The sequence below is a fragment of the Globicephala melas genome, chromosome 4 (genome assembly GCF_963455315.2).
Source record: "Globicephala melas chromosome 4, mGloMel1.2, whole genome shotgun sequence".
In the NCBI taxonomy this organism is placed as follows: Eukaryota; Metazoa; Chordata; class Mammalia; order Artiodactyla; family Delphinidae; genus Globicephala; species Globicephala melas.
In genome coordinates this window covers 47080058-47106732 of record NC_083317.1, presented here as the reverse complement: position 1 = coordinate 47106732, position 26675 = coordinate 47080058, and the positions used below count along the sequence as shown (strand labels likewise).

The 26675-nt window shown below is 38.4% G+C and overlaps 3 protein-coding genes across 4 annotated transcripts in view; 2 read left to right on the top strand and 1 right to left on the bottom strand.

Moving 5' to 3' along the window:
* FILIP1L (filamin A interacting protein 1 like) overlaps window positions 1-14274 on the top strand; it is a 31621-nt gene extending 17347 nt beyond the window's left edge. Inside the window, exon 2 of the mRNA XM_030861015.2 lies at window positions 11159-14274. Coding sequence (XP_030716875.1) covers window positions 11274-13955 — 2682 coding nt within the window. The 5' untranslated portion in view covers window positions 11159-11273 and the 3' untranslated portion in view covers window positions 13956-14274. The remainder of the gene's footprint in view (window positions 1-11158) is intronic.
* The window catches only part of CMSS1 (cms1 ribosomal small subunit homolog), a 382976-nt gene that overhangs the window by 343148 nt on the left and 13153 nt on the right, over window positions 1-26675 (bottom strand). The gene's annotated exons all lie outside the window — the stretch shown is intronic.
* The window catches only part of LOC115855628 (filamin A-interacting protein 1-like), a 163044-nt gene that overhangs the window by 134003 nt on the left and 2366 nt on the right, over window positions 1-26675 (top strand). The gene's annotated exons all lie outside the window — the stretch shown is intronic.

Below are 26675 nucleotides of genomic sequence, written 5' to 3'. Positions count from 1 at the left end.
TAGTCATAGCTATTTTTATGAGTGCTCCTAAAAATTAGACTAAACAGTGAAAAGTCCCATTGAAAAAGCAGAGAGTAGAGCAAGGAAACATAAATTACAGGCCTGATTACCAAGAACCTATCTCAACCTAAGGAAGCTTTCTAACAAATTCCATGTAATTACTCTGCAAACTGCTTAGAATTCTGTGGTTATTTAACCATAAACACGGCCGCTATCAATGCAATGCAACAATTAAAACTACATATTAGATAAAAATTGCTTAAAGATATAGTGGGACATCATTATAATCAGACTATCAAAGTCTAGCCATGAGAGCAGATATAAAAATGAATAAAGCATTATATGTAGTTTTCTGCTTATTAATGAACATGTTAAATCAAGAAGAAAAAATAATGTATTAAACTAGTGCTGGAAGAATGAAAGCAAATATAGGAATTGAGGCCCATCGAGGTGAAGTTACACAGTTAGGACTAGAATGAGAGATACACTATTTCATATATCTTAAGAAAAGACTAAACAGGACTTGGTATCATCACACTGTTTGGTTGTTGATGGGAAACTATTATAAGTTATGACTAGAGTAAGGTCTGCAAGTATACAGGCAGGTTTTAACAGAAAAAGGTAAACTGATAAATAACAGGCACAGTACTTTGCACATAGTAGGTGCTCACTGTAATTGCCTCATAAAAGTCTGAAATGAATTAAATGTCTGCCGACCTGCACAGCACTGTGAATGAACCCATTTAAGAACCAGGTCACTCAGTGGTTTCCATGCCCTTATTTCAAATTGTGGTTTCAAACAAAACACGATGTCTTATGGAGGCAGTTTTGTCACTTAGGATTTTTCTAAAAACTAGGAAAGAGGCATTTGAAGGCAGGGAATCTTCCATCTATCTATGATGGGGAGCAACTAGTTTTATTAACAACGTAAACACTAAAGCAGTGAGTAGGCCAGTGAATCTGGGGACTTCATCAATATGAAGCGAAGGGCTCACTCAGTAACAGCCTGAAGAAGGTGACAGCCTAAACCAGAGACTTTTCCAGAGAAAGACATATTTGCCATTTATGCTTCAACTGTCTATTCTCGAGATGAACAGTGATTCTCAAACTATGGCCCCTTTCAAGAGGTCTGTGAGGTCAAAGCTATTTTCATAATAACGCTATCTTTTTCATTCATTCCCTCACAAGCATAAAAGGAGTTTTCCAAAGGCTACATGACATGTGGTGACGTCATTGCTCTTACAGCTGATGGAATGTGTGAAACAGATTTGAGAATCCAGCTGCCTTCAATTAAGCCAGGCATTAGAGTTTGCAAAAATATAAAACAACCCTTCCCACTAAGTTTTTGGGTTAGAAAAAGTTATTTTTCATAAAAATATCTTATTTATGTTAACATATAGTGGGTTTATTATTTTTAATGAATAAATATATAAATACTTTAAAATATCTTGGTCTGAATTTCTAATACTATAAATATTGACAGACATAACCCACATAATCAAAAGCTCTTTAGAGTCCTCATATCTGCTCATTCTTTCCCAAAAGCCTACAAACTCTGGAGAACAGGAACCCTCCCTGTTCATCTCAGTATAGTCCCAGTATTATATTTTTTGTTGTTTGCAAATTAAATGAACAAAAGTGTTGCCATATACATAACATCAGAAACTGTAAATTCAAGATCCATATAGTAAATACAGTGGGTATTTGTCCTCTAAAAGATGACAGGTGAGAAACTAAGCTGACTCTGAAGTTGTTCACTACTTATGGTTGATTTCTATAGCTACCAGAAACAACACAATGCCATTAATGGCTTGTGGTTTTATTGCTTGATAATCATGCTAAGCTTATTTATATGGGCCGGTTGTATGAAAAACTGGGAAAGGATCTGGAAAAGTAGAAACATAATTGATGTGTTAGGGTGGTCAGACCATAGGTGAATATTTCCTTTTCAGTTTCATTGTTGTTGATGTAATGTTGCTTGTGTAATAAACAAACATATTTGTACAGTAGAGCTCTGGCTCTGAGGAAAAAATAAAAAGGACCACTCCTTTGTTTGCAGAGATGAAATAACCAAAGGAGAGTGGGGGGCTAGGATGTGGACATTTACCACCCATCTCCCTTCTCCTCAAACAAGCAAGCACATACAGTTCTAATGCAGGGATCCGAAGAAGGAAGAACAGTCTCAGTTCTTTCCAGAGGCCAGTATACTTGGAGAACACCAACGGGAAAACCATTTACACCTAGTTTTCTTAAATACCTAAAACCAGGCACATGGTAAACACCAGAGCACCTTCTTTTAAAAATGAATAAAATTAGTTAGGACAATACTACAGTATTTCCCACAGGAAAATGTTCATTCATTCATTCAAAAAGCCATTCATTTGGTACCTTCTACATATAAGGGCTTTGTAGTAGACAATATAGAAGACACAAATGAATCAGACATGTGTCCTGTTCTTACGAAGCTTATATTTTAGTAGTGTTGATTGTAATGTACATAAATAAAACACAAATCAAAAGTGATGAGAATTATATATAAGTTATTATGGGTATGACTGGCATTATAGCATTTAGACACACCATCTGTTTCATCATGTGTGTTATATGATGCATATTACTAACAGTGTCTTACTTAGAGGAGATGAAATACATTCACACATGTGTGCTGACGTGTGTGTAAATAAAAACTGAAAAGATGCTCTGAATGTATACTTTGTAATAAGGAACCAGCATGATGATTAGTACCAAAGAATGCTCAAGATTACATACGTGATTATTTTTGAAAAAACAAGGAGCTGGCATTGCACAGAATAATAGTGATAAACTACAGTAAGTTATGACAGTTCCGAGCCATAATAGAAACTTTAAAGAAGAGCTGTTATAAGCCACTGCTGTAAGCCAGTTTGGATTTAACTACCTCACATTTGTGTACATAAAACCAGCTTCTACAACCTGTTTTTATTGGACAGGATTCAATGAATGTTCCTATAATCCTCTCATGTCAGTACTTGAACATGAATATGAGTACTCCAAGACAATATTCTTCAAACTGGAGTACACATACTCTTGTGGGTACACAAAGAATTTCCAGAGGTATAAGCATGGAGAACTTTAAGGGAATCAATGTCTACATCCGCAATTCACACACATGCTGTCTGCCAGAAGAAAAGTGCTTGTGCTCTACAAGTTTCCTTTTTTAACAACCCTTTCAAAAGAGTCTTCTTCTTACTTAACAAAATCTTACCAAATTAATGTAAGATCTTCTTACATTGTATCTTCCTGGGTTGGAAACCCCTCTGGGGCACAGACAAAGGGACAATTCTAGAAATACTCCTGATAGAGTCCCATGAGAGCAGAGCAGCAGCAGCTTCAGAACCAACCACTGGATGGATACAGGCAAATAACAGTGCCTGTTATTTCATCTGGGGACAACTCAGGGTAATAAGCTCTTGTTCCTCATCTCTTCTAGAAGTGAAATGGTTGCCAGAGGGATGTGTATTTACACTTGTACTTAAGTTGAAAAATGAAGCCAGACTTTTCCTGAATGTCTGATTTGGTTGACTGGTTTGCCAGTGATGACTTTTAGATTATATGGCAGACGTTAATATATATCTTTTGCAATTATTTAAACCTTGAATAAAAAATTCTAGATGCCAGCTTTAAAATGTGTGAAGGTGTACTTAGTTAAAAAAATTCTTTTAGAACAAATTACCGGAAGAGAATTAAGAAAACAATTCCATTTACAATAGCATCAAAATGAATAAAATACTTAGGAATAAATTTAACCAAGGAAGTAAAAGATCTGTATAGTTAAACTATAAGACATTGATGAAATAAAATGAAGAAGACACAGATAAATGGACTGATGTTCCATGTTCATGGATTGGAAGAATTAATATTGTTAAAATGTCCATACTATCCAAATGATCTACAGATTCAATGTAATTCCTATCAAAATTCCAATGTAATTTTTCACAGAAATAGAAAAAACAATCCTAAAATGTACATGGAACCACAAAAGACCCTGAATAGTCAAAGCAATCTTGATAAAGAACAAAGCTGGAGGCATCACATGTCCTGATTTCAAACTATACTAGAAGCCTATAATAATCAAAACAGTTGGTATTGGCATAAAAAAAGACACAGAGACCAGTGAAACACAAAAGAGATCCCAGACATAAACCCATCCATATATAGTCAATTAATTTTCAACAAAGGAGCTAAGAATATACAAGGGGGAAAGGATAGTCTCTTCAAAAACTGCTGCTGGAAAAATAGGATATTCACATGCAAAAGAATGAAATTGGACTCCTGTCCTACATTATACACAAAAATCAACTGAGAATGGATTATGGATTTGAACCTAAGACCTGAAACTAAAAGTCCTAGAAAAAAAATATAGGGGCAAGCTCCCTGACACTGGTCTTGGCAATGATGTTTTGAATTTGACACCAAAAGCAAAGGTAACAGAAGTAAAAATAAGCAGATAGGACTACATCAAACTAAAAAGAGCTTCTGCACAGCAGAGGAAACCATGAACAAAATGAAAAGGTATCCTACGGAATGGGAGAAAATATTTGCAAACCATATATAACTGATAAGGGGTTATTATCCAAAATATACAAAGAACTCATACAACTCAAAGCAGAAAATTCAAATAACCCAATTAAAAAATGGGCAAAGGACCTGAACAGACATTTTTCCAAAGAAGACATACAAATGGCCAACAGGTATATGAAAAGGCACTCCACATCACTAATCATCAGGGAAATGCAGATCAAAACCACAATGAGATATCATCTCACATCTGTGAGGATGTCTATTATCAAAAAGACGAGATAACAAATGCTAGGGAGGATGTGGAGAAAAGGGAACTGCTGCACACTGCAGATGGGAATGTAAACTGGTACAGCCACTATAGAAAACAGTGTAGAGGTTTCTCAAGAAATTAAAAATAGAACTACCATGTGATCCTTTGGTATATATCCCAAGGAAATGAAATCACTATCTTGAAGAGATATCTGTACTCCCATGTTCACTGCAGCATTATTCACAATAGCCAAGGTATGGAAACAGTCTGAGTGTCTGACAACAGATGAATGGGTAAACAAAGTGTGGCGTGTATGGGTGCATATATACAAATGTATTTTACATATATAAATATGTATATGTGTTACATATGTAAATACACATATGTAAATATATGTAAAGTATATTTTATACAATGTATGTAAAAGTGTATACTATTTAGATATAATGTATACATATAAGTGTTAATATATAATACATTATATATCTACAGTACATATATACATTTACATGTGTGTACACACGTGTGGGAATATACACTCACGTGTATATATATGTTAGAATATTATTCAGCCTTTAAAAAGAAGGAAATCCTGCCTTGCAATAACATGGATGAACCTAGAGGGCATTATGCAAAGTGAAATAAGCTAGGCAGAGACAAACAAACAGTGCATGGTATTACTTAAATGTGGAATCTAAAAAAAAAGTTGAACTCAGAAAGAGAGTAGAATGGTGGTTGCCAGGGACTGGGGAAATGGGGGAAATAGGGAGGGGCTGGTAAAACTATAGTTATAAGATGAATACTGTCTGAGGTTATCATGTATAACACGGTGGTAACAGTTGATAATACTGTATTTTATAATTGAAATTTGCTAAGAGAACAGAACCTAAGTGTTCTTACACACACAAAAAAGGTGAACATGTGAGGTAATGGAACTATTAACTTGGTGAGAATCCTTTCATAATTCATATATATGTATATCAAATCATCACATTGCATACTTTAAATATCTTATAATTTTATTTTTCAATTATACCTCAATTAGTAAAAAAGACAGCATTTGCTAAAAGAAAGTGCTATAATTACTCTTTACAGGAACAAATTAATTGTACCTAATAGAAAATTATTTTAGGAGTTATGAGCAAACACTTGAAAACCACTGCTCTGTGAGATATGAACTAAAAAGAAAGCAAGCACAATGATAAGTGAGAATTTTTCTTTAGGCTGATAAGTTTCTCTAACACACAGAGTGTTCCTGGAGAAAGACACTTCAGATGTGGACCAGGTCCATGAACTAGTTTGTGTTCTTTGTTGGAGAGGCAATGTAGTATGGGGAAAAAGAACAGGCTCTGTCTGCCCCTTCCTGATCTTTCTGACCCTCAGTTTTCATGGCTGTAAAATAGAGAATAATCTCAAACCCTATAGGCTCACCTGAGAATTAGAAGCAATAGCTGTACTACGGACTTAGCTCAGTGCTTGGCAGCACATCACTGGCACTAAAAGAATGGTAGCATTCTTTTACCAGAATTCTTTTACTATGGTATATAGTTTCAAATAATTTTAGTCTTTGGGCTAGAACTAAAGTTATTTACCTTTAGCCTTTTTTTTTTTTTTTTTTTGCGGTATGCGGGCCTCTCACTGTTGTGGCCTCTCCCGTTGCGGAGCACAGGCTCCGGACGCGGAGGCCCAGCGGCCACGGCTCACAGGCCCAGCCGCTCTGCGGCATGTGGGATCCTCCCGGACCGGGGCACGAACCCGTGTCCCCTGCATCGGCAGGCAGACTCTCAATCACTGCGCCACCAGGGAAGCCCTACTGCCTTTTTTAAGGTGAAAATTAGGTACTGATCGAATACCTATGATATGCATTTTAAGTCATTTTTTCCAGTAATGATGAGAGATTTTAGATTAGTCATTAGTCCTACCTGATGTTCTCTGTGAGAAAAATGGATGGCCCTGTAGGTCAGGAATATATGCTATGCCGACAGTTTGGGGTATTATCAATGATGAACTGAGTTAATATTGAGCCAGAATACCATTTCCATTAAACATCTGACACATACATAGTAAAGCCTTAGTCAGTCCTGGCATCACCTGGGAGCATGCTGTAATGCAAATTTTGAGGCCCATCCCCTGCGTACAAAATTGGAATCTGCCATTTAACAAGATTCCCAGGTGATTCAAATGAACCTTAAACTGTGAGAAGCACTGGTAAGGAACAGGCTCTGAGCAGAGAAGATACAATCACCAGGCCTATATGTAACTGAGTCGGGAAAGATGAGTCAGGCAGGACCATAAAGAGTCTAACTTATAATGACAGACTGGCATATACACGTGTATAAACACACACACAACACGAACACAGGCTTAGATCAGTGGTTCTCAACTGGGGATGATGCTGCACCCCCATAAGATACTGGCCAATGTCTGGAGATATTTTTGGTTGTCACAACTGGGGAGATGTTACGAGCATCTACTGAGACCAAAGATGCTGCTAAACATCTTACAAGGCCCTCCACCATAAAGAATCAGTTGGCCCAAAACGTCAATAGTGCTGACGTTGAAGAAACCCTAGCGTAGATTATACAAACATATTAATTGGAAAAGGCACAAAGGCATACTAATTGGAACTATTCATGGGAAAAGGAGCAATAATTTGACCTCACAGTTCTGAGGGGAAGAATTTCATATCTGGACATCCCAAGGTCTATGCTGCTTTCAAGATTATGAGTACCCTGGTTAAAAGCTCTCAAAATCACTTATCTGCTGTTACTAGCAAAACCAGAGTCAATGATAATCTGTATTAGCATATAAAGTCAGTCAGCATCAATGCCTAGAGCCTGTTAATATGCAAAGAAAAATAATGGAGACAGAAAATTGTTACTGTTTGGTTTAAAACCCAATCCTACTGAAGAAGGAAGCTGCCTTAGGACCCTCAAACTCCACACCCTTCTTACCAAAAAGATACCAAGTCTATACCCTCATTGTACACGTCCACAGTCCCTTGTCTGCAATTTCAAAGATCTAAAAACTACATAAAGTTTTTGCTAAATTGTGGCAGCAAAACTTCTTATCTGAACTCATTTGGCAGCAAAACCCGAATGGATGTGAGGTTATTTATTATCTTAATTATCCCACTTAGTGTAACTATTCACATGGTTCACTGTAGAAGTATTCAGAGGTTTGCTTATAGGAGGTGGTGCCACAGGCCTTACTGAAGCTGTTATGTAATATATGGTGGATGCTCCTTACTGCCCTTCTAAAATTTGAAAACTCTAGAATTTTGGAAACATTTGGCTTTGGAAATTCTAGATAAGTGATTGTGGACCTCAAATAACTAAAATGCAGTCAACTCTCAGCAAATATTTGCTGAAAGCATTCAAATATATATTTGAAAGAAAAAAAAATAACCTAGTCAACTATATGTGTGTATATACACATAAACACACACACTTGTATTATACACTCACATAAATATATATATATATATATATATATATATCCCTGCATTAGTAGTTAGCATTGTGGCAATTAGCTTCCTTGTTTAGGGCACTGTGCACAACACGCCAGGCTTGCAGCTTCAAATCTTGTAAGACCAGCTAACTTTACAAAGAAACACCTTTCTTCAAGACTATAAATTAACCTCAAACTTTATCCTTCAAAATGCTTCTGGATATAAGGCAAGAAATAGTGAATGATTTAGGATCAACCCATTCACCATACCAGAAGTGCTGATTACAATTCAGTAGCATAACCAGTGTCTCTGCTTCTCTCTTTTTTTCCTCTCTCTCTCATACATACATCACAACCCTGCAATGTGTAACAGCATTACAAGCACCCAACTGGCTCTGGAAAGGTTCCATCAGGGCCTCCCTCCTATCCTGGATTCACATTGGTTGATGGTTGGGAGTATAACTCTTTCTGCATATAAATTCCTATTTTCCTCCCTGAAAGGCTTTACCTGACTAGCCTGTTGACTGTCCTAAGGTGTGCTTATGGGACTGGTCCAGGGGAATAGCAGGTTTTTAGGAAACAAGTAGTAACGAAATGCTGAGAGCAAATGTATTCGAATTGTCAGTTTCATGTGTCTAACTGTGTAAGATGGGGCTTGGAAACAGATGGGGATACCAGCTGATTTTCAGAAACCATGAAAAAGATAAATGAACTTGCACCATGCTGAAAAAGATGCATCATGCTTGCTGCTGAAAACACTGAACACAATGGAAACTGAAGCGTCTTCAAAATCTTTTTTGCCAGTTATGGCAATGCTAAGATTCACTGATGACCATTCAATGTTAATATTCTTTTCATTATACTTCAAACAGTCTTCCCTCCTTTGTATCCTAAGAAAACATACCTTCTTCTCATGAAAATGAAATAGCACATGGTATTATTTAATAAGTTGAAAAATCCTGAAAAGTTTTTGTGAAACTGTTCTCTAATAAAATTCTAAGAACTGTGATGTAGAGAGGGGAAAATATTTCACTGCAGTACTGTTAAATACCATTCTAATGCTAAGGTGGGAGGAAGAAGTACTTTGCCAAAGTTTCTGTAACCACTTCACCACCAAAGCAGTTTCCCATGGACTCTGCCACTGGGTTGTGAAGTCACTACCTTTCGGGAGGGAGCCGCCGTGTTTCTCTTCTCAGATTCCCATGTGTCTCAAACAGGGAGTGGGACAGAGCCAGAAGCCATGGGCAAGCCTCTTGCCAAGACTGTGGATGAGATCATCAACCACCCCACCCCGGCATCCAGACCAGCTTCTTCAGATTTCACAGCCCACAGCCCTTGGGCCAGCCTGTCAGGTTCTCAAAACAGGAAAAACTAAAAGTGGATCCTCCCCATAAAAAAGTTTGAAAGTTCTTTCATTATACAATTATTTTAAACATGTTCCTCTTGTGTAGTGTAATTACAGAAGAGTGGATTAGAATCTCAAAAAGGACTCTTATTTCCAAGAAGAATACCCCAAGTTAACTTCCTTGTAAAATGTCCCCTCAAATCCTAAACAACTTTAAAAAGAAAGTTCTGTGGCAAGGAGTAAAGACATGCATTGGATAGTTAACTCATTCCTAGTAGAAAAGATATATTAAAATATTATGAATTCTCTATGCTTGATCAGAAAACAAATATTTATAACTTCTCATCCATGACAAGTCTTTTAGTTCAATTTTTCAGGGATTCCATCCTATTTTAGCTTCTGTATAACAATACTGCAAAGCTGTAATTACATCCTCTCTAATCAGCCCATTACCAGCGTAATTAAGGAGTGCCACAAATTTAAAACTATGACCTCAATACTGAGGGAAAAAATGTGTGGAAGAGACAGTTTATATTGCAGGTAAAATGTCCTCCTGTTTTGTTGACAAACTTAAGACATAAAGAAAAAAAATAACATGTTATCATAGAGTCATCATTCAAGAGGGACTCATTATGTTCCTGATAAGAATTTTTCCTCCATCATTTCTAACATGTCACTTATCAAGCTCTTTTGTATCAAATCCCATGCTCTTCCCAAGTGTTATGAACACTCTAAACCCCTTTAGGTGCCTGTCAATTACTCTCATTCAACTACCATCCACTGTGGGGACAGAGATATATGTGAATTGATTCCTGACACAATGTCAGGCTAGTGTAAACCAAATTTAAACTGGCAAATAGGTCCATCAGTAAAGTGCCTAACTTCTAAGCAATGTGAATAAATTTTATCTTAACTAAGAATCAGGAAGCTGATCACCAAACATTAATGTATCACATAATGGTTCAAGCCAACCATCTGATAAATATAATAATAACCACATTAATAAAATGGATCAACAACACTTATCAAATGCTTATTATGTGCCAGCACTGTGAGAATCTTAGACAAATTATCTCATTTAATTTTCACAGATGGCCCCTGAGATAATACAATTATTGCCTCCATTTTTCATAGAGGAAACTGAAGCCCTGGGGATATTAAATAACTGCCCAGGTTAATTAGTTGGTAAGAGTAGGGCCAGTCTGGAAGCTTCCTCCAACTGAATCTCAAGCTTGTGTCTGTTTTTACAGCCTTCAGGCTACAATGTCTACTGATTATACGTTACACAAGCAATTTAAACCAAATATTCTTGCCCTCCTGGTGAACTGCAACTGTTACCAATCAATGAGGGGTGGGAGGAAAGCAGGTAGTGAAAACAAAAAAAGCAAGACATTTGTTTAATAAAGATTCTCCTCCCCCATCAAATTCAGGAACTCCTTTCCATATACTGTATGAGTCGATACTGTCTTTCTAAATTACATAAATGTTTACTCACAGCTGACAAGTTACTAAAGCACCAGTTACAAAATAGAATGTGCTCTTGTATTTTTCAGATTAAAAAGGTTAATTGACCAAGAAACGGAGTCCCAGAAGAAGAAGGAGCAAGAAAAAGAGAAGAGGGTCACTGCCCTGAAAGAGGAGCTGACCAAACTGAAGTCTTTTGCTTTGATGGTGGTGGACGAACAACAAAGGCTGACGGCACAGCTTGCCCTTCAAAGACAGAAAATCCAAGACCTAACCACGAGTGCAAAGGAAACACATGCTAAACTAGCCCTTGCTGAAGCCAGAGTTCAGGAAGAAGAGCAGAAGGCAACCAGACTAGAGAACGATCTGCACACGCAGACCACAAAGTTTCACCAGAACCAAGAAACAATTATGGCGAAGCTCACCAATGAGGACAGCCAAAATCGCCAGCTTCGACAAAAGCTGGCAGCACTCAGCCGGCAAATTGATGAGTTAGAAGAGACAAACAGATCTTTACGAAAAGCAGAAGAGGAGCTGCAAGATATAAAAGAAAAAATTAACAAGGGAGAATATGGAAACTCCAGTATCATGGCTGAGGTGGAGGAGCTCAGGAAACGTGTGCTAGAAATGGAAGGGAAGGATGAAGAGCTCATAAAAATGGAGGAGCAGTGCAGAGATCTCAATAAGAGGCTGGAAAAGGAAACATCACAGAGTAAAGACTTTAAACTCGAGGTTGAAAAACTCAATAAAAGAATTATGGCTCTGGAAAAATTAGAAGATGCTTTCAACAAAAGCAAACAAGAATGTTACTCTCTGAAATGTAATTTAGAAAAAGAAAGGATGACCACAAAGCAGTTATCTCAGGAACTGGAGAGTTTAAAGATAAGGATCAAAGAGCTAGAAGCCATTGAAAGTAGGCTGGAGAAGACAGAATTCACCCTAAAAGAGGACTTAACTAAACTGAAAACATTAACTGTGATGCTGGTAGATGAACGGAAAACAATGAGTGAAAAATTAAAGCAAACTGAAGATAAGTTACAAGCTGCTGCTTCTCAGCTTCAAGTGGAGCAAAATAAAGTGACAACGGTTACTGAGAAGTTAATTGAGGAAACTAAAAGGGCACTGAAGTCCAAAACTGATGTGGAAGAAAAAATGTACAGTGTAACGAAAGAGAGAGATGATCTAAAAAACAAACTGAAAGCAGAAGAAGAGAAAGGAAATGATCTCCTGTCCAAAGTGAACATGTTGAAAAACAGGCTTCAATCATTGGAAGCAACTGAGAAAGATTTCCTAAAAAACAAATTAAATCAAGATTCTGGTAAGTCCACAATAGCATTACACCAAGAGAACAATAAGATTAAAGAGCTCTCTCAAGAAGTGGAAAGACTGAGGCTGAAGTTAAAGGATATGAAATCCATTGAGGATGACCTCATGAAAACTGAAGATGAGTATGAGACTCTAGAACGAAGGTATGCTAATGAACGAGACAAAGCTCAATTTTTATCTGAAGAGCTGGAACATGTTAAAATGGAACTTGCCAAATACAAGTTAGCAGAAAAGACAGACTCCAGTCATGAACAATGGCTTTTCAAAAGGCTTCAGGAAGAAGAAGCTAAATCAGGTCACCTCTCAAGAGAAGTGGATGCACTGAAAGAGAAAATTCATGAATACATGGCAACTGAGGACCTGATATGTCTCCTCCAGGGAGATCATTCAGTTCTGCAAAAGAAACTCAGTCAACAAGAAAACAGGAACAGAGATTTAGGAAGAGAGATCGAAAACCTCACTAAAGAGTTAGAGCGGTACCGTCATTTCAGTAAGAGCCTCCGGCCCAGTCTCAATGGAAGAAGAATCTCTGACCCTCAAGTATTTTCTAAAGAAGTTCAAACAGAAGCAGTAGACAATGAGCCACCTGATTACAAGAGTCTCATTCCTCTGGAACGAGCAGTCATCAACGGTCAGTTATATGAGGAGAGTGAGGACCAGAATGAGGACCCTAATGATGAGGAGTCCGTGCTGTCCTTCAAATGCAACTCATCTACTCCCTGTCCTGTTAACAGGAAGCTATGGATTCCTTGGATGAAGTCCAAGGAGGGCCATCCTCAGAATGGAAAAATACAAACTAAACCCAATGGCAACTTCGTGCAACCTGGAGATCTAGTCCTAAGCCACACACCTGGGCAGCCACTGCATATAAAGGTTACTCCAGACCACGTCCAAAACACAGCCACTCTTGAAATCACAAGTCCGACCACAGAGAGTCCTCACTCTTACACAAGCACTGCAGTGATACCAAACTGTGGCACCCCAAAGCAAAGGATAACCATCCTCCAAAATGCCTCCATAACTCCAGTGAAATCAAAAACCTCTGCTGAAGGCCTTATGAATTTAGAGCAAGGCATGTCACCAATTACCATGGCAACATTTGCCAGGGCACAGACCCCAGAGTCTTGTGGTTCCATAACTCCAGAAAGGACAATGTCACCTATTCAGGTTTTGGCTGTTACTGGTTCAACTAGCTCCCCTGAGCAGGGACGCTCTCCAGAGCCGATAGAAATCGGTGCCAAGCACGCGATTTTCAGAGTCTCCCCTGATCGGCAGTCATCGTGGCAGTTTCAGCGTTCAAACAGTAACAGTTCAAGTGTGATAACTACTGAGGATAATAAAATCCACATTCACTTAGGAAGTCCTTACATGCAAGCCGTAGCTAGCTCCGTGAGACCTGCCAGCCCTTCAGCATCACTGCAGGATAACCGAACTCAAAGCTTAACTAATGGGGCACTAAACAAAACAACCAATAAAGTCACCAGCAGTATTACTATCACACCAACAGCCACACCTCTTCCTCGACAATCACAAATTACAGTAAGTAATATATATAACTGACCACCCTCCCTTATTTGGTTTATACCGATATTATTGCAAGGAACTCAGTCCTTTTTAATTATCCCTCCACATCCCTCAAAAGACTGACTGAACTTGTACTTTGGGAAGGTTTATGCATGAACCGTCCAAGAGTATCTGAAACTAACTGTTGCCTGCATAGTCATATCAAGCGTGCACTTACTGTATATTTTTTCATTTACATACCTGTATGGAAAATATTTAGTCTGCACTTGTATAAATACATCTTTATGTATTTCATTTTCCATAACTCACATTAATGTGACTGCAACTTGTCTTGGTGAAATACTTTAACATTATAAAGCAGTAAATAATTTGTTATTTTTACCATTGCTTGCTGAATTTTCTTTTGGTCATTTTGTGTTCTTTTTTTTGCATGTATAATAGAATTTTATTTCCTGTTCATAATGTCTATTAATTCTTCCTTAAAAACAAACAGGACCTACTTCCCATATACAGTCAACTTCTGATCACATATTAGAGGAGGAGGAGGAAGTAGTTGAAATAAATGAAATTTTATGGCTCTTTGATTTCAAAGTGAACTATAAGATCTCTCAGGAGCAAACTTCATGCTTGAGATGTATCTCAATATCCCTGGTGCCCAGCACAGTGCTTAGCACGTGTTAGGAATTTAGTTACTTAATAAATGTTTACTGAAAATCACTGAATAAAACAATATTAAATAATTTGTTTTTGTGAGCACATATGAGCTGATGGTGAAAGTAAAAAGCTTTGAAATGTGATAGTAAGCCAGAAAAAGCACATTTGGAAATACAAGTTACCTTCACAATCAAGAGTTGACTGTATTTCTACCATAGATGAAAATCCCCTTAAAACATTTATGTCTACATCCAAACCTGGAATCAGCCACTAAGACATATGCTCTTGAACACTGCTTCAAAGCAAAAATGTCTTTCTTGTTACTTTTTCCTAGTAGGTTCCCATAATTTGAATTACTTAAGGTAGGTGCTTCCTACCTTGTTTGTTTGCTAGTGGGCTGCATTCAGAAGCTTAAACTTAACTGTGTGTGTGTGTTTTTTTAACCTCCCAACAAGCAAATAAAAACCAAAGATAATTACAATGTAAGTTATAGAAAAGGCATATTTAAAAAAAAATACAGTATGTTAGTTGAGGGAAGTTTCTCCTGTGATTATTGTTATGCCATTTTCAAGATAGGTGAGAAAAACTCAGTAATCCTTAAAAAAAAAAAAAGCATCCTAGGAATTCTGGTACTCTGCTAATGGGACTCAGCATAATTTGTACTTCTGTAGCAGAGAACAGCTTTCAGAGGAACATTTTAAATTACATATCTGGTCCCCAAGCCACATTCAAAAAAGATGATTTCAGACAAAGTAGCTCATTGCCATTTTCCCTTTTCCAACCTCATAACTGTTAATTTAGTGTGGTCAATTTTATTGCCAGTTATTGATTTTAAACACAATTCATTTAGACACCCAGGCAAACTGTGAAGATCTTTAGGAGTAAAAGGAATCTTTCACAATTATCCTCCTTTCCCTGCAAAATCAATTTCATGATAGCAAAGCAAGGATTTGTTGACAGAAACACTTCCATGGTGATGAACTGCAACACCAACGCTGTGGACTTGCATCATCATTAAATAAATTTGGATGAAAGCTGAGGCTAGTGATGAATGAGAAAGCTTCTGTTTAAACACATTTATCTTGGGAATTGGCAGTGACCCAACTGTATTACAACATACATGATGGTCTAAATGTTTTCCAAAATTGTTTTTATTTTTAAGTCACCTTGGGTTAGAACTTTAGAAGAAACTACATACATCATTTTACATCTTTCAAAGTAGACATTGATAACATTGCTGCATGAGATGTCTTTCTAGATAATAAGAGAGTACATATAATGTTTTGGTGGGTAGTGATCAACTAATCATGAAATAATAAACAGAAACCAGAAAGAATTAAAGGACAAAGTCTTCCCAGCACTTCCCAAATTTTGTCACATAATGACACAAACAGAAAACACACTGGATACACACTGGATACAATGGATAAAGAGGCAGAGATGATCAGGGACTCCTGATCAGGGACTCCTGTCATCCCCAGGTTGCTCCTGTTGTACTGAAGGAAAGATCCATTTTTGGCACACCTGTAACTAATAGAGTTTGAGAGGCTCTGGGCTATTCATTAGTAGAACTGTTTTGTGAGGATTCAATTTCTTATCTTTTGTGAGCCAGAGCAATTTTATACAATAAAGTTAATACCACAAGTCCTGTGCTCCATGATTAGGATGCACAAATCCTCATTTCATCATCTGCTCCAGATATTAACTATAAATAGGCTTCCCAAGTAATTAACATTATTGGAAATTTACTGGACTTTCAAGGAACTGAACCTCTTTTAGAGGTTCCTCTACTAGGACTACTTCAGTGTAATGACTCATATCCACATCAAAATTTAGGAACGCTGTCATATTAATAACATATATAGATTACTAAAAGTGCTACTAATTAAAGTTTATGGTAAAGAGAGTATCATCTCTGAAAAAAGTACCTTCCCTTTTCCATAAAATCACACAAAGAATGACACATCCTAGATTTTTGGCCTTTAATTTCAAAAATAATTTTTTATAACTCTGCGTGTGTGCACGCACGTGTGCATGTGTGTTTGGGAGGTTACAGAATTTTCTTTTTCATTCACATAAAATCATGGAAGAACCTTGAAAACTAGGAAGGAGAGAGGAAGTGACACTGGAAAATCTTCATATGAGATATGTGAAAGTGGAGGGTTGTATTCCTGAAGAAAAGAAAGCCTTTGAGAGGCTCACAGAAGACAAGACTGTTTCTATAAACATCTGAAAAAATACCTTCCTTTCATTTCATTTCATCTGAAGTCCCAGCTTCAGAACCAAGATTCATTTTACTCAGTCCCCCTATCCCTTTAACTTTTTGAGCTGCAGCATTCTATCACAGATTTGAATGATTTTACCACATTCTTCTTCCCTTTTAAGAGCATTTGCAAAGCTTTCCCAAGGATGCCACTGCTCTCTGGGTCACCCCTTCCAGAAGGACAATGTGCATTACTATAGTTAGATCTTCACACACAAAGGAAAGTCTCTATAAGATGATGACAGGATTATATAAACTCTACCTAGAAGGTTTCTACAACTACATTTCACAATGCCAAGACACTAGGCATGGGGTCTTCATGACGCCCAAAGTATAAATTAAGTTGCACTGTGAGATGGCCATAAAAGGGGTAATTAATTTAAAATTCTTAGACTTGTAGCCTAAGCATTCTGTGATCTTTATTGACTAAAATATAACTCCACACAAAAACATATTTTTAATAGCTTTTTTGATTCCAATTCTTTACGAAGTGAGTCTCCTTTGAAACGTGTTAGACAAAGGCAGGAAAAGAGCTTTAATAACAGTACAGTTTCCCTACATTTTGGTTTCTGTTATTGTTTCCTCCTCCAAAATAATCATTTTACTTTGCAATCCTAAGAGAAAAGATAATCAGGGAATAATGCATGCCCGAAACGTTAGGATCAATGTTTCTGAAAGTAAAATCCAAAACACATGTATGAGAATCCCCTGATGCCCCACCCAGAGCTATCAAAAGTCACAATCTCTGAGCGTAGGGCCGCGGAAGCTGCATTTTTTAACAAGTTCCTCTGCTGATTAGTACGTACCTAAAGAAGGAATTCCATTGTTTTAGGAATTTCTATACTGATAAACACTAGCAAATATGTTCTGACTCTAGTCTTGCTCTATCAGAATGAATTACACCTGTCTCAGGAAGCGTGCCTATTCCACCCTCTAGTGGCTATCATGACAAACAGAAGGCTTAGTCTCCAGGGTTTTTTTTTTATTCAAGAGAAAAGCTCAATAAAATCTACTATTTTATAGGTGGGATGTTTCCCAGTTTTATAACTGTAGCAAAGCATAGATGCCTGAATAATTAACTCAGCAGTAGCAGGCTGTCTGACACCTACAAGCTCTGTTTCTCCCTCAGATCCCAGGCCCTCAACATAAACCCTACAGCATTTCTTGGGAATGGTCCAGAACACACATTAAAGAGAGCAGTTTGGATGAGCCAAAACAAAGGACTCCATTCACCTTGGGCCACAGTGAAGCAAATGCAAGAACAAGGAAGATAAGCGGTTCAATAAAATCCCCAAACCTTAAACCCCCTTAAAATTCATTTTCATTTAGATTAAACTTTCCTTTCCAACAGATGGATCCTTCCACTGTGCAGTCAAATATGTCAGAGCAGGCAGCCCCCAAAGGCAACGCTGTAGGGTAAGGAATCCTTAGGGAGTCCAGCAAGTTAACTGGCCAACACACTCCTAAGTACTTTATAATTTGATAATGAATTAACACTGTTCATATGGCAACACATACAAATCTGTCAATATTCTATCAGGACACCAGGTTTTACAACACTTAGAATGGTGCCATAAAAATGTAATCTGGGCTAACCTTTAGCACTGCAGTCAACAATCCTAGAGATAATCCTCTTGTGGCCTCATTTTAAAATTTCACTTATTTTTTCACAAAATTATTGGTCAAGAGAAATAAAAGTTATCTAATTATTTGAGATAATTTTTTGAAAGCCTGAAATTAGTTTTATTTTAGTGAGTTCCTTTTTCCTGCATAGCCAAATGGTTCTGTATGATATTTTTGTAAGGTTACCTGAAAGAGACCTTTTTTTTTTTTTTGCCTATTAGTTTAGTTTTGCTTTTTTAAAGGTTAGTCATCTTTGGATAACCAACAATAGGCCCTACAGACCTACAAAGGCTGTCTCACTCTCTGCCATTCTTTAGGTCCCTGGAAGGGTGGAGTGGCGTTTACTAACTTACATAGCACTCCTGTCTCTGTGACATGCACAGTGTCTCAGCATGCAGTGTCTTCTCTTCAAAGCACGTGGACACAACTGATCAATCCACTGATCATGACAAACTGAATTGGGTGGCTATTAAGGAGACAAAAGATTCACTGTCCTTCAAGAGCTTCTGTCTGGTATGTAGAGATGAGAATCTTGAATCTGACTAAATATAAGCCTCAAAACAAATTTAAAAACCTGCACTGAAGAGTTTCATTGCATAAGGCTTGTTTCCACTAACTTGACAGATTGGCCCAGAGCACGTGCATATTTGAACATTTATATTTGTATTACTACCTTGTACCTCTGTCTCTTTCAAAGATACCATACTATAAACCAGTGTTTTTAGATGAGCTTTCCATTTCTCACATGCCTTTGGGAGAAATAAACAAGAGATCTAGACAAACAACCAACTTTGCCTTAATGGGGGAAAAATGGGTTTCACCAGGATTCCCAAGAACTTAAGAAATAACCCTTTACTGTTTAGACCTTTCAAAGAGTCCTCTCTGAGGAGTTTCAATCCCATTTGTATTAGCTTATAACCACCACAGGCACAATTGTCAAGCTCTATTCATTCCTCGACAAATCACCTACAGAATGAACCCACAAATATTTATGAAGCACCTAATATTACTCATTGTTGTGCAGGACAGCTATGCAGGTGTTAAGATTTAGAATCTAAGGCAGGAGTTGAGGACTACCTTAAAAGGTAATTAAGAGCACAACACAGAAAGGAATTCTATAGATAGCAAAGCACTTATAGGAGTTTGGAGGAGGAGCAGATTACTCTGGGCAGGGTTCAGGGGTCAGGTTTCAGAAACAGATAAGATTTGACCGGAGGAGGGGTGGTGGGCTGGGAGAGGAGGAAAACTTGGGATAGAGAGAAGACAAAAGGCTTTCCAGGAGATGCTCAGTGCAGAGGTATGGAGGCAGGCAGGAGAGCAGAAAACCAGCATTCAAGGAACAGTGAGCAATGCAGTGTGGCTGATGTTGAGATAGCTGGGGCAGGGGTAAGGTGCAAAGGGCACGTATTGTCAGACCACAAAGGGCCATTAATACCGTGCTAGGGAGCACTCTGTCCTCAAAGGTTTCTGGGCAGTGAGATAAGAGAAAACTAATCCTTTATACACTGTTATTTTATTTCATAATAACCCTATAAAGTGGGTATCATCACAATTTTAAAGATTAAAAAAATTTAAATTCTGAGAGGTAAAGAAAATTGTTCCAGGTGGCTCTGTTTGTATGACAAAAAAGAGACATGAACACAGGTCTAATTCCATTGTCCCATGGCAACATACTGAGAAGTTACCTCAGTGCAAGGAGGGGAGCAAAATAAATTGTACCTAATGCTCTCCACTGCCCAGGGACACAGACAGGGCGCCTAACATTACCTGCCTGCGCTCTGCCTCAGAAGCCTGCCGCTTTGGCCAGAACACTCGGAACACCCCTAGGTATGCCTCCTCCCCATTGCTTTACCTGGACAGATTTCTCTTCTCTCATCAAGTGATCTACACTGAAAGGTCTGGCTCAAGCCTTACTTCTTCTGAAGCCTACCATGATCACCACAGACGAGAGTGTCAATCTGCCTCCCCTTTCAACTCCTCCCGTCTCCAGGCCACTGTTAGGTTAACTGAAAGGCCAAGCCCCACACAAATGAGCAGGCATGGGGAAGATTCACCTGGGGATGGTGCAGTGGATAAGAGACGGAAGAAAGCAAGACCAAGGAGAGGTACAAGTCCTCATTGTCAGCGAGCACTAAAGCTGCAGTCCAAGTCCACTCTATCCTAAAGCAGGAGTCTATGAGCAAAGGCACAAATTCTAGGCATGAAGAATGAGTTTGGACAGGCTATCAACATGTGAAGAACAGAGGTACCTGATCGGCCTCAGAGATGGCTGGAGTGAAAAGCATCAGAAGTAAGTGAAAATGATCCATAGAAACAGCATCACAAGCATGCACATCAAAGCTTATAAGTAGGTGGCCACCTTGACAGTCCTGACAGTGATCAAAAACCTCCAGAAAAGGCAATTTAGGGATCAAGGTTTAGCCATCAAAAAGACAAGCACCACCAGCTTAGCCCAGAGGTGGTGGAACTTCTGCCTTTGCAGAACCCTTGAAAATCTTCCTGGGATGGTATACCCTAATTCAGGGTTTCCATTTCTCAAGCAACATCATGACTTATAAGGAAAGACTTATGGTCCCAAAATCACTAAAAAAAAAAAAAAAAAAAAAAAAGCATTGTATATTTTTTGAGCTCAGAGGGAGAAATGTTAGGGTTCATCCTTGTCAGTCTCTAAATTCTGCTTCCAGTTCAGGATTAAATGACTGTAAACCAAGGGAGCATCACAAATAAAATTGCCATTTTAGAGGAAAATCTTCAAATTGGTCTCCAATTATCTCTCATAACAATTAAGTGCGTATAAAAACCGGCTTCAATGCGGCCAGTCAAAGCAATTCCTCAAGAATTACTATCCTTTACCGTTAGAGAGTTGGCTGTTTTTTTCCCTTCTCTTTAAAAAAAAAAAGAGCTATTCCTTTTCTGTTCTTTGCCTTTTAATTGTGTTCTTGCCTGAATTCACTGATATCAGTCAGTTTTGAGGCCTCAGAAAAGTATCATTTTGTAGAAAGAGGAGTTAACTAAAAACTGCAATAGATCCCCAAAGAGTCCATAACATAAGAAACATTTAAACACCTGACAGTCCCTTCAGGGCAGCGGGGATTACTCTGAGAAGGATAATATCTCTCATAGTGACAGACATAAGCAGCACAATTTTTTTATATAAAACTTTTTATTCTGATTATAACAATAGTACATATTTATTACAAAAATTTCGGAAAATATAAATGCTGCCAGAGCCGCTGACTTCAGCTTCTAAGAAGGGTAATAAGAGGATTAGGGAGAACAATGGACAACTACTACTATTTTTTTAGGTCATCCTATCAACTATGGCCCTATTCCAGGCATTCTCAGACTACCAATGAGGAAGGAAATGTGCTATACGGGGACCATCCTGTAATTACTGATCACCCCTGTGCTAAGGAGTGGCAGATCCCCCTACAGAGTGTGAGTTTATGTAATCTGTTCAGCCCAGACACAATGGCCCAGGGGACAGCCTGGTCACTGCAGAAGAGAGGCAGAATTTCTTTCCCCCCAGCTAGCCAATCAGTGCCTGGAAAATGGTTCAATCACTGTGCATTGTTCAAGTACTGGAAAGAAATGCCTCCTCAGAGGGCTGCTCTCAGAACTAGTTACACTCTTATCAGTTATTAAGATAGGCAGCCTTGTAGAGGGAATGTGGGCACAGGATAGGGCCCAACAAAACTCACCTCTCAGGCTCTGGGAAAAGGATATAGAAGTACCCATGGTGGGAGAAGAAAAAAGGGGCAGATGAGGAGGAATTACGTTTTCTCCCTGGGCTGTCTCAGCTACTTGAATGGTATCAAGAACTTTTCTATGATGATTCTCAAAGCAACAACTCCAAGTTTTCAGTGCCTACCAAACAGTTCCATGTGTGGAAGGTCCAACTACACTTCACACTTGGCATGTGCCCCCACCCCAGTGCACTGTCACTCTTGGATTGCTCTTTGGATTGCTTTGTCTCACTTCTGGTGATGGTCCAGCACCTTCTCTGTCACCCAGGGTCAAAATCTGGGTCCCATTCTCCACTTCTCTTCTCATCCCCCAAATCCAGTCAGCCACTCTGCCCCGGTATTTCTTCCTCTGCCCTCCCCCTTTTATTTGTGCTAGTACTCCCCAAATCCACACCTCAGTACAGATGCTACTGTAAAATAGTAGCATCTCTAATCCCTCACCTCTAATCCAACCTTCACTTGTATTGCTGGTGATCCTTCTACAACACTGTCCTGATCATGGCAATTCTTCAGTCCCTCCCCTAAAAGCAGCACTTACTTAGCACTTACATTACCGAGTGCCCCAAATCCAAACCTTCTATCAGACCTCCACCTCCCACCTCATCTCCTTTTGAAACCCTGGACATAATCTGCACCCTCACCAGGACACAGTACTCACCAACCTCTCACACACTAGCAGGGCTTCTAGCCCTATACCTTTACTCATGCTGTTCCTAGGGCAGTAATGCTCTTCTCTCTTTGTCCCTTGTATTGAAATCTTACTCCTACCTCAAGTGCCAATTCCTCTAGAAATCTCTTTATTTTTCTCAATCTTCCTCTGAGTTTCCAAAACACTTCTGTTTGTACTTTTATTACAGCACTTCATTTTGCCTCATTATAATCGTTTGTTACCCCTCCTATACTATACTCTCTTGAGAGCAAGAATCAGCTGTCATTTAGTTTTGAAACTCTTATATCAATGTTTCTCAAAATGCAGTCACTGATCACATTTATCAGAATTACCAAGGACTCCACAGATTTCTACATACCCACACCTATGAAATCTAGTTCAGGGAATCTGCATCTTAACAAGCTGCCTGGGTCATTCTTGGGCTTATGAAGTTTAAGAACCACTGTCCTACCTTATCCAGGACTTAAATACGGCTGGTAATAGGTGCTCGATAAAGGTGCGCAGGTCTAACAACATACCTGGTGGCCACAGTTGGCTCGCATTTGTTCTTTTCATTGAATCATTGAATGTCAAGGTCAAAGGGCTTTATAGTTGGTATAACTGCATTGTTTTTTGAATAATTAAAAGATAGAAAAAGACAGGAAAGACTAGAAAAAAAATGTTTTCAAGTGAACTCTAAAACAGAAAGACAATGAATAGACTAAGTAGGATAAGGAGGGAAAAGGATGTGAAGATACTTTTCTGGGCCAGAGGTGGTTAGAAACACAGCCCAGTAATTGACACTGCTTGGTCAGCTGCCGCAACTGCTATGCTTAGCAACATGTCTCCAATAATTAATTGGAGAGATGGGAGAACAAGGGATAAAGCAGAAAAACAAGAAAGGTAAAATAAACAAGAAGATAAGTTATGATTAGGATCAAGAAATAAGCACCTTAAGAACAGATATAAGGAAAAAGACAAAGATAATAATGTTGACATTAGTAACAACAAACACAGACCTGACACTTCAGATGTGCCCGGGACTTTTCTACACAATATCTCTACCAACTAAGGAACTTGCAAGTAGGCAGTCTAATCCCCAAATAAGGGTTACAGATGAGGAAACTAAGGTCTGGACAGGCTAACTGGCTTGCTCAAGGACACACAGCTAGGTGGTGCCAGAACCAGAATGGGGACCCACCCGGGTCTATCTGGCTCCATAGCCAGTGCTCTAGCCACTAATCCAAAGCTGTTGCAAAATATAAGCTGGCGAATGATTTTTAAAAATTACATGGGTGCAAATGAGGGAATGAGAAAGAGAGGAGTGGGTACCAAAACAGAAGAAGAAAAAAAACTGAGGTGAAAAACCTGACAGATGAATAAAAAGAAAGGGAATAAACAAAACCGTTCAAGATTAATATGTTTTAACATTCTATTTCTACATGTGATGCTATGTGCCTGGGCACAAAATGGAAGCAACTAGGTTAGGAAGGATTTTTGAAAACTGTATTTCAATGCTTATTCTTGGATTGCCCTCACTGCCCATGGTGTAATTACTACAGAGAGATTGGGAGGTGACTAGGTACAACCACAAACCATGTTACATTATAAAATACAGGCATCAATTTCCTCTAGCCTTCACCTCAGAAACTGGACAACTCTTAAATACAAATCATAGCACTGTAGCTCTATTTAAAACCAAATGTTCTCTCACAAGAGGTTAGTGAGAATAAGCTAATGAAACTACAGAGTTTCCTTTTGAAGGACCCCCTGCCATATAAAACTGTAAAATCTTTAGTGATAAAGTTTTATTGTATAATGAGGAAGTTCTGAGAAGATCAAGAGAAAAAAGCCAAAGCAGCATATGAAACTCTAGGCTATCTGCCAGATTCATTACCTGTTGTTTCCTTTAAAAAAATAAAAAAATTAATAAATTAGCAGTGATTTACCAAACAATATAAAAGACAAAAGAAGACAATAATATTTCAAAGGTTTTTTTTCTCAATTTAGCATTTCCTCCTTTTCATCACCATATCCATCATCATTACTCATGTACTTTCCCATTAAACAGAGAAAAACAAAAATACAAAGCACTGCTATTCTGATAACACACGGCCTTGACCAAGCATTCCACAGCTGGGTCCCTAAGGGAGTCAGGCAGCCCTGAATCCGCCCCCTCCCTGCACCACCCCAATGACCACAAATGAAAATGACCCACCGTCTTTGGGAGCCTTGAGCCTTTCGACCCCTAGAGCTAAAGGTGTAATGAGAGGCCCTGCAGTCCCTGGAGTCAGGAACATTCCTGAGGGAACACAGCTTTCTTACACAATATGTTGCCAATACATCTCCAAAAAGGTTCAAAGCACTTACAAAATTAATCTCATTTAGAGAAAAGGAAACATCCTGACTCCAACTGTATAACTAGGATCTGACAGCTTCCTCATTAATTGCTGATATTGGTCTGATGTTTGCCCTCCATGATAACATGAAGGAGCACAAGGATCAAGTAGAAACTGGGTTATAGAATTAAGATTTTGAATAAAACATTTTCACCTCTCTATAATTCTTTTGGTCACTAAGGCTCACTGACATCTAATGACTTGCTATAACCACAGAGTCTCATAGATAGCTCCGCTTCTTTTAAGAACCTGTAGACCAAACAAGCCAACATTTAAAGAATTTAATGAATACTCCTTTTCTCTCTATTGTTCCCTAAATAAAAGCAAGGCCTTTGCCTCAATAAACTCATCATCTTTCAGACCTGTAATCTATTCCAAATCCCAATCTCCATGTTGAACTGAGTTAAACATTAAAAACAAAACAAAACAAAACCCCAAAAAACTTTTCTTCTATGAATGAGCTTTCCAACATGCTTAATCTCCTCCAAGACATCTGCTTTCTGATGAAACCCAGGAGCCTCCAACTCTTGAGTAGAACATTCACTGTGTGGTCTTAAAAGAGGCATATGCACGGATTCCTCTTGCAATATGCACTCCAAATTTGGATAAAACTTTCTTGGAGCTATTTGACATAGTGTTCTAAAAAATGATCCAAGAGATGACACATTTTAAAGCTCTATACCTCATTTACTGAAACATGTCCAAGTATAAAATTCATAGAAGAAAACAAAAATAGCATCATTTTTTTCCAAAGATTTGAGAATGACATTTAGAGTTGTCCTAATAATATAACTAGCCTTTGCTGCCATCTAGAGGTAAAAACTATGTAGTGACATCAAGAGTTATCAAGAAAAGCAAAATCAACTTGCAGCCATCAATGGTGTAGAAACAATGGGAGCCCAATAACTTTCAGGCAGCTGACCCTACCAATGACCACCATTCCAAGCCATACTGTCTTCACCAACACATATCAGTATAGCTTATAAGAAAAAAGCCCCATCAATATTGTGTTCCATATCAATTAGTTTACTGGACAGATTTCAGTTCTGAATAACCTGTGGTACTCATACCACATTCCTAGACAATCTGAGTCAGTAGATTCTGAGATGGGATCTGGGCATCGCAGTGTTTTAAAAGCCCCACAGGTGGTTCTGATGAGCATCTAGGACCACTGGGCCATGAAACCCTGGCCTTCCACAGTGTTGAACCTCCCACACCCAGGCAGGTCAGAGTTCTGGGTTAGAAAGACCTTAAAGCTTACATCTAAATGAGCTTCAACTATGGCAGTGTTTATCAAAGTATGTCAGGCTGACCACCTGTATCAGATAAACCACCCTGAGGGTTTATTAAAAATGTGAATTCCTGGGTGCATTCATAGACAAATGAATTACAGTTTCTAGAGGTAAGGCCCAGGAATCTACA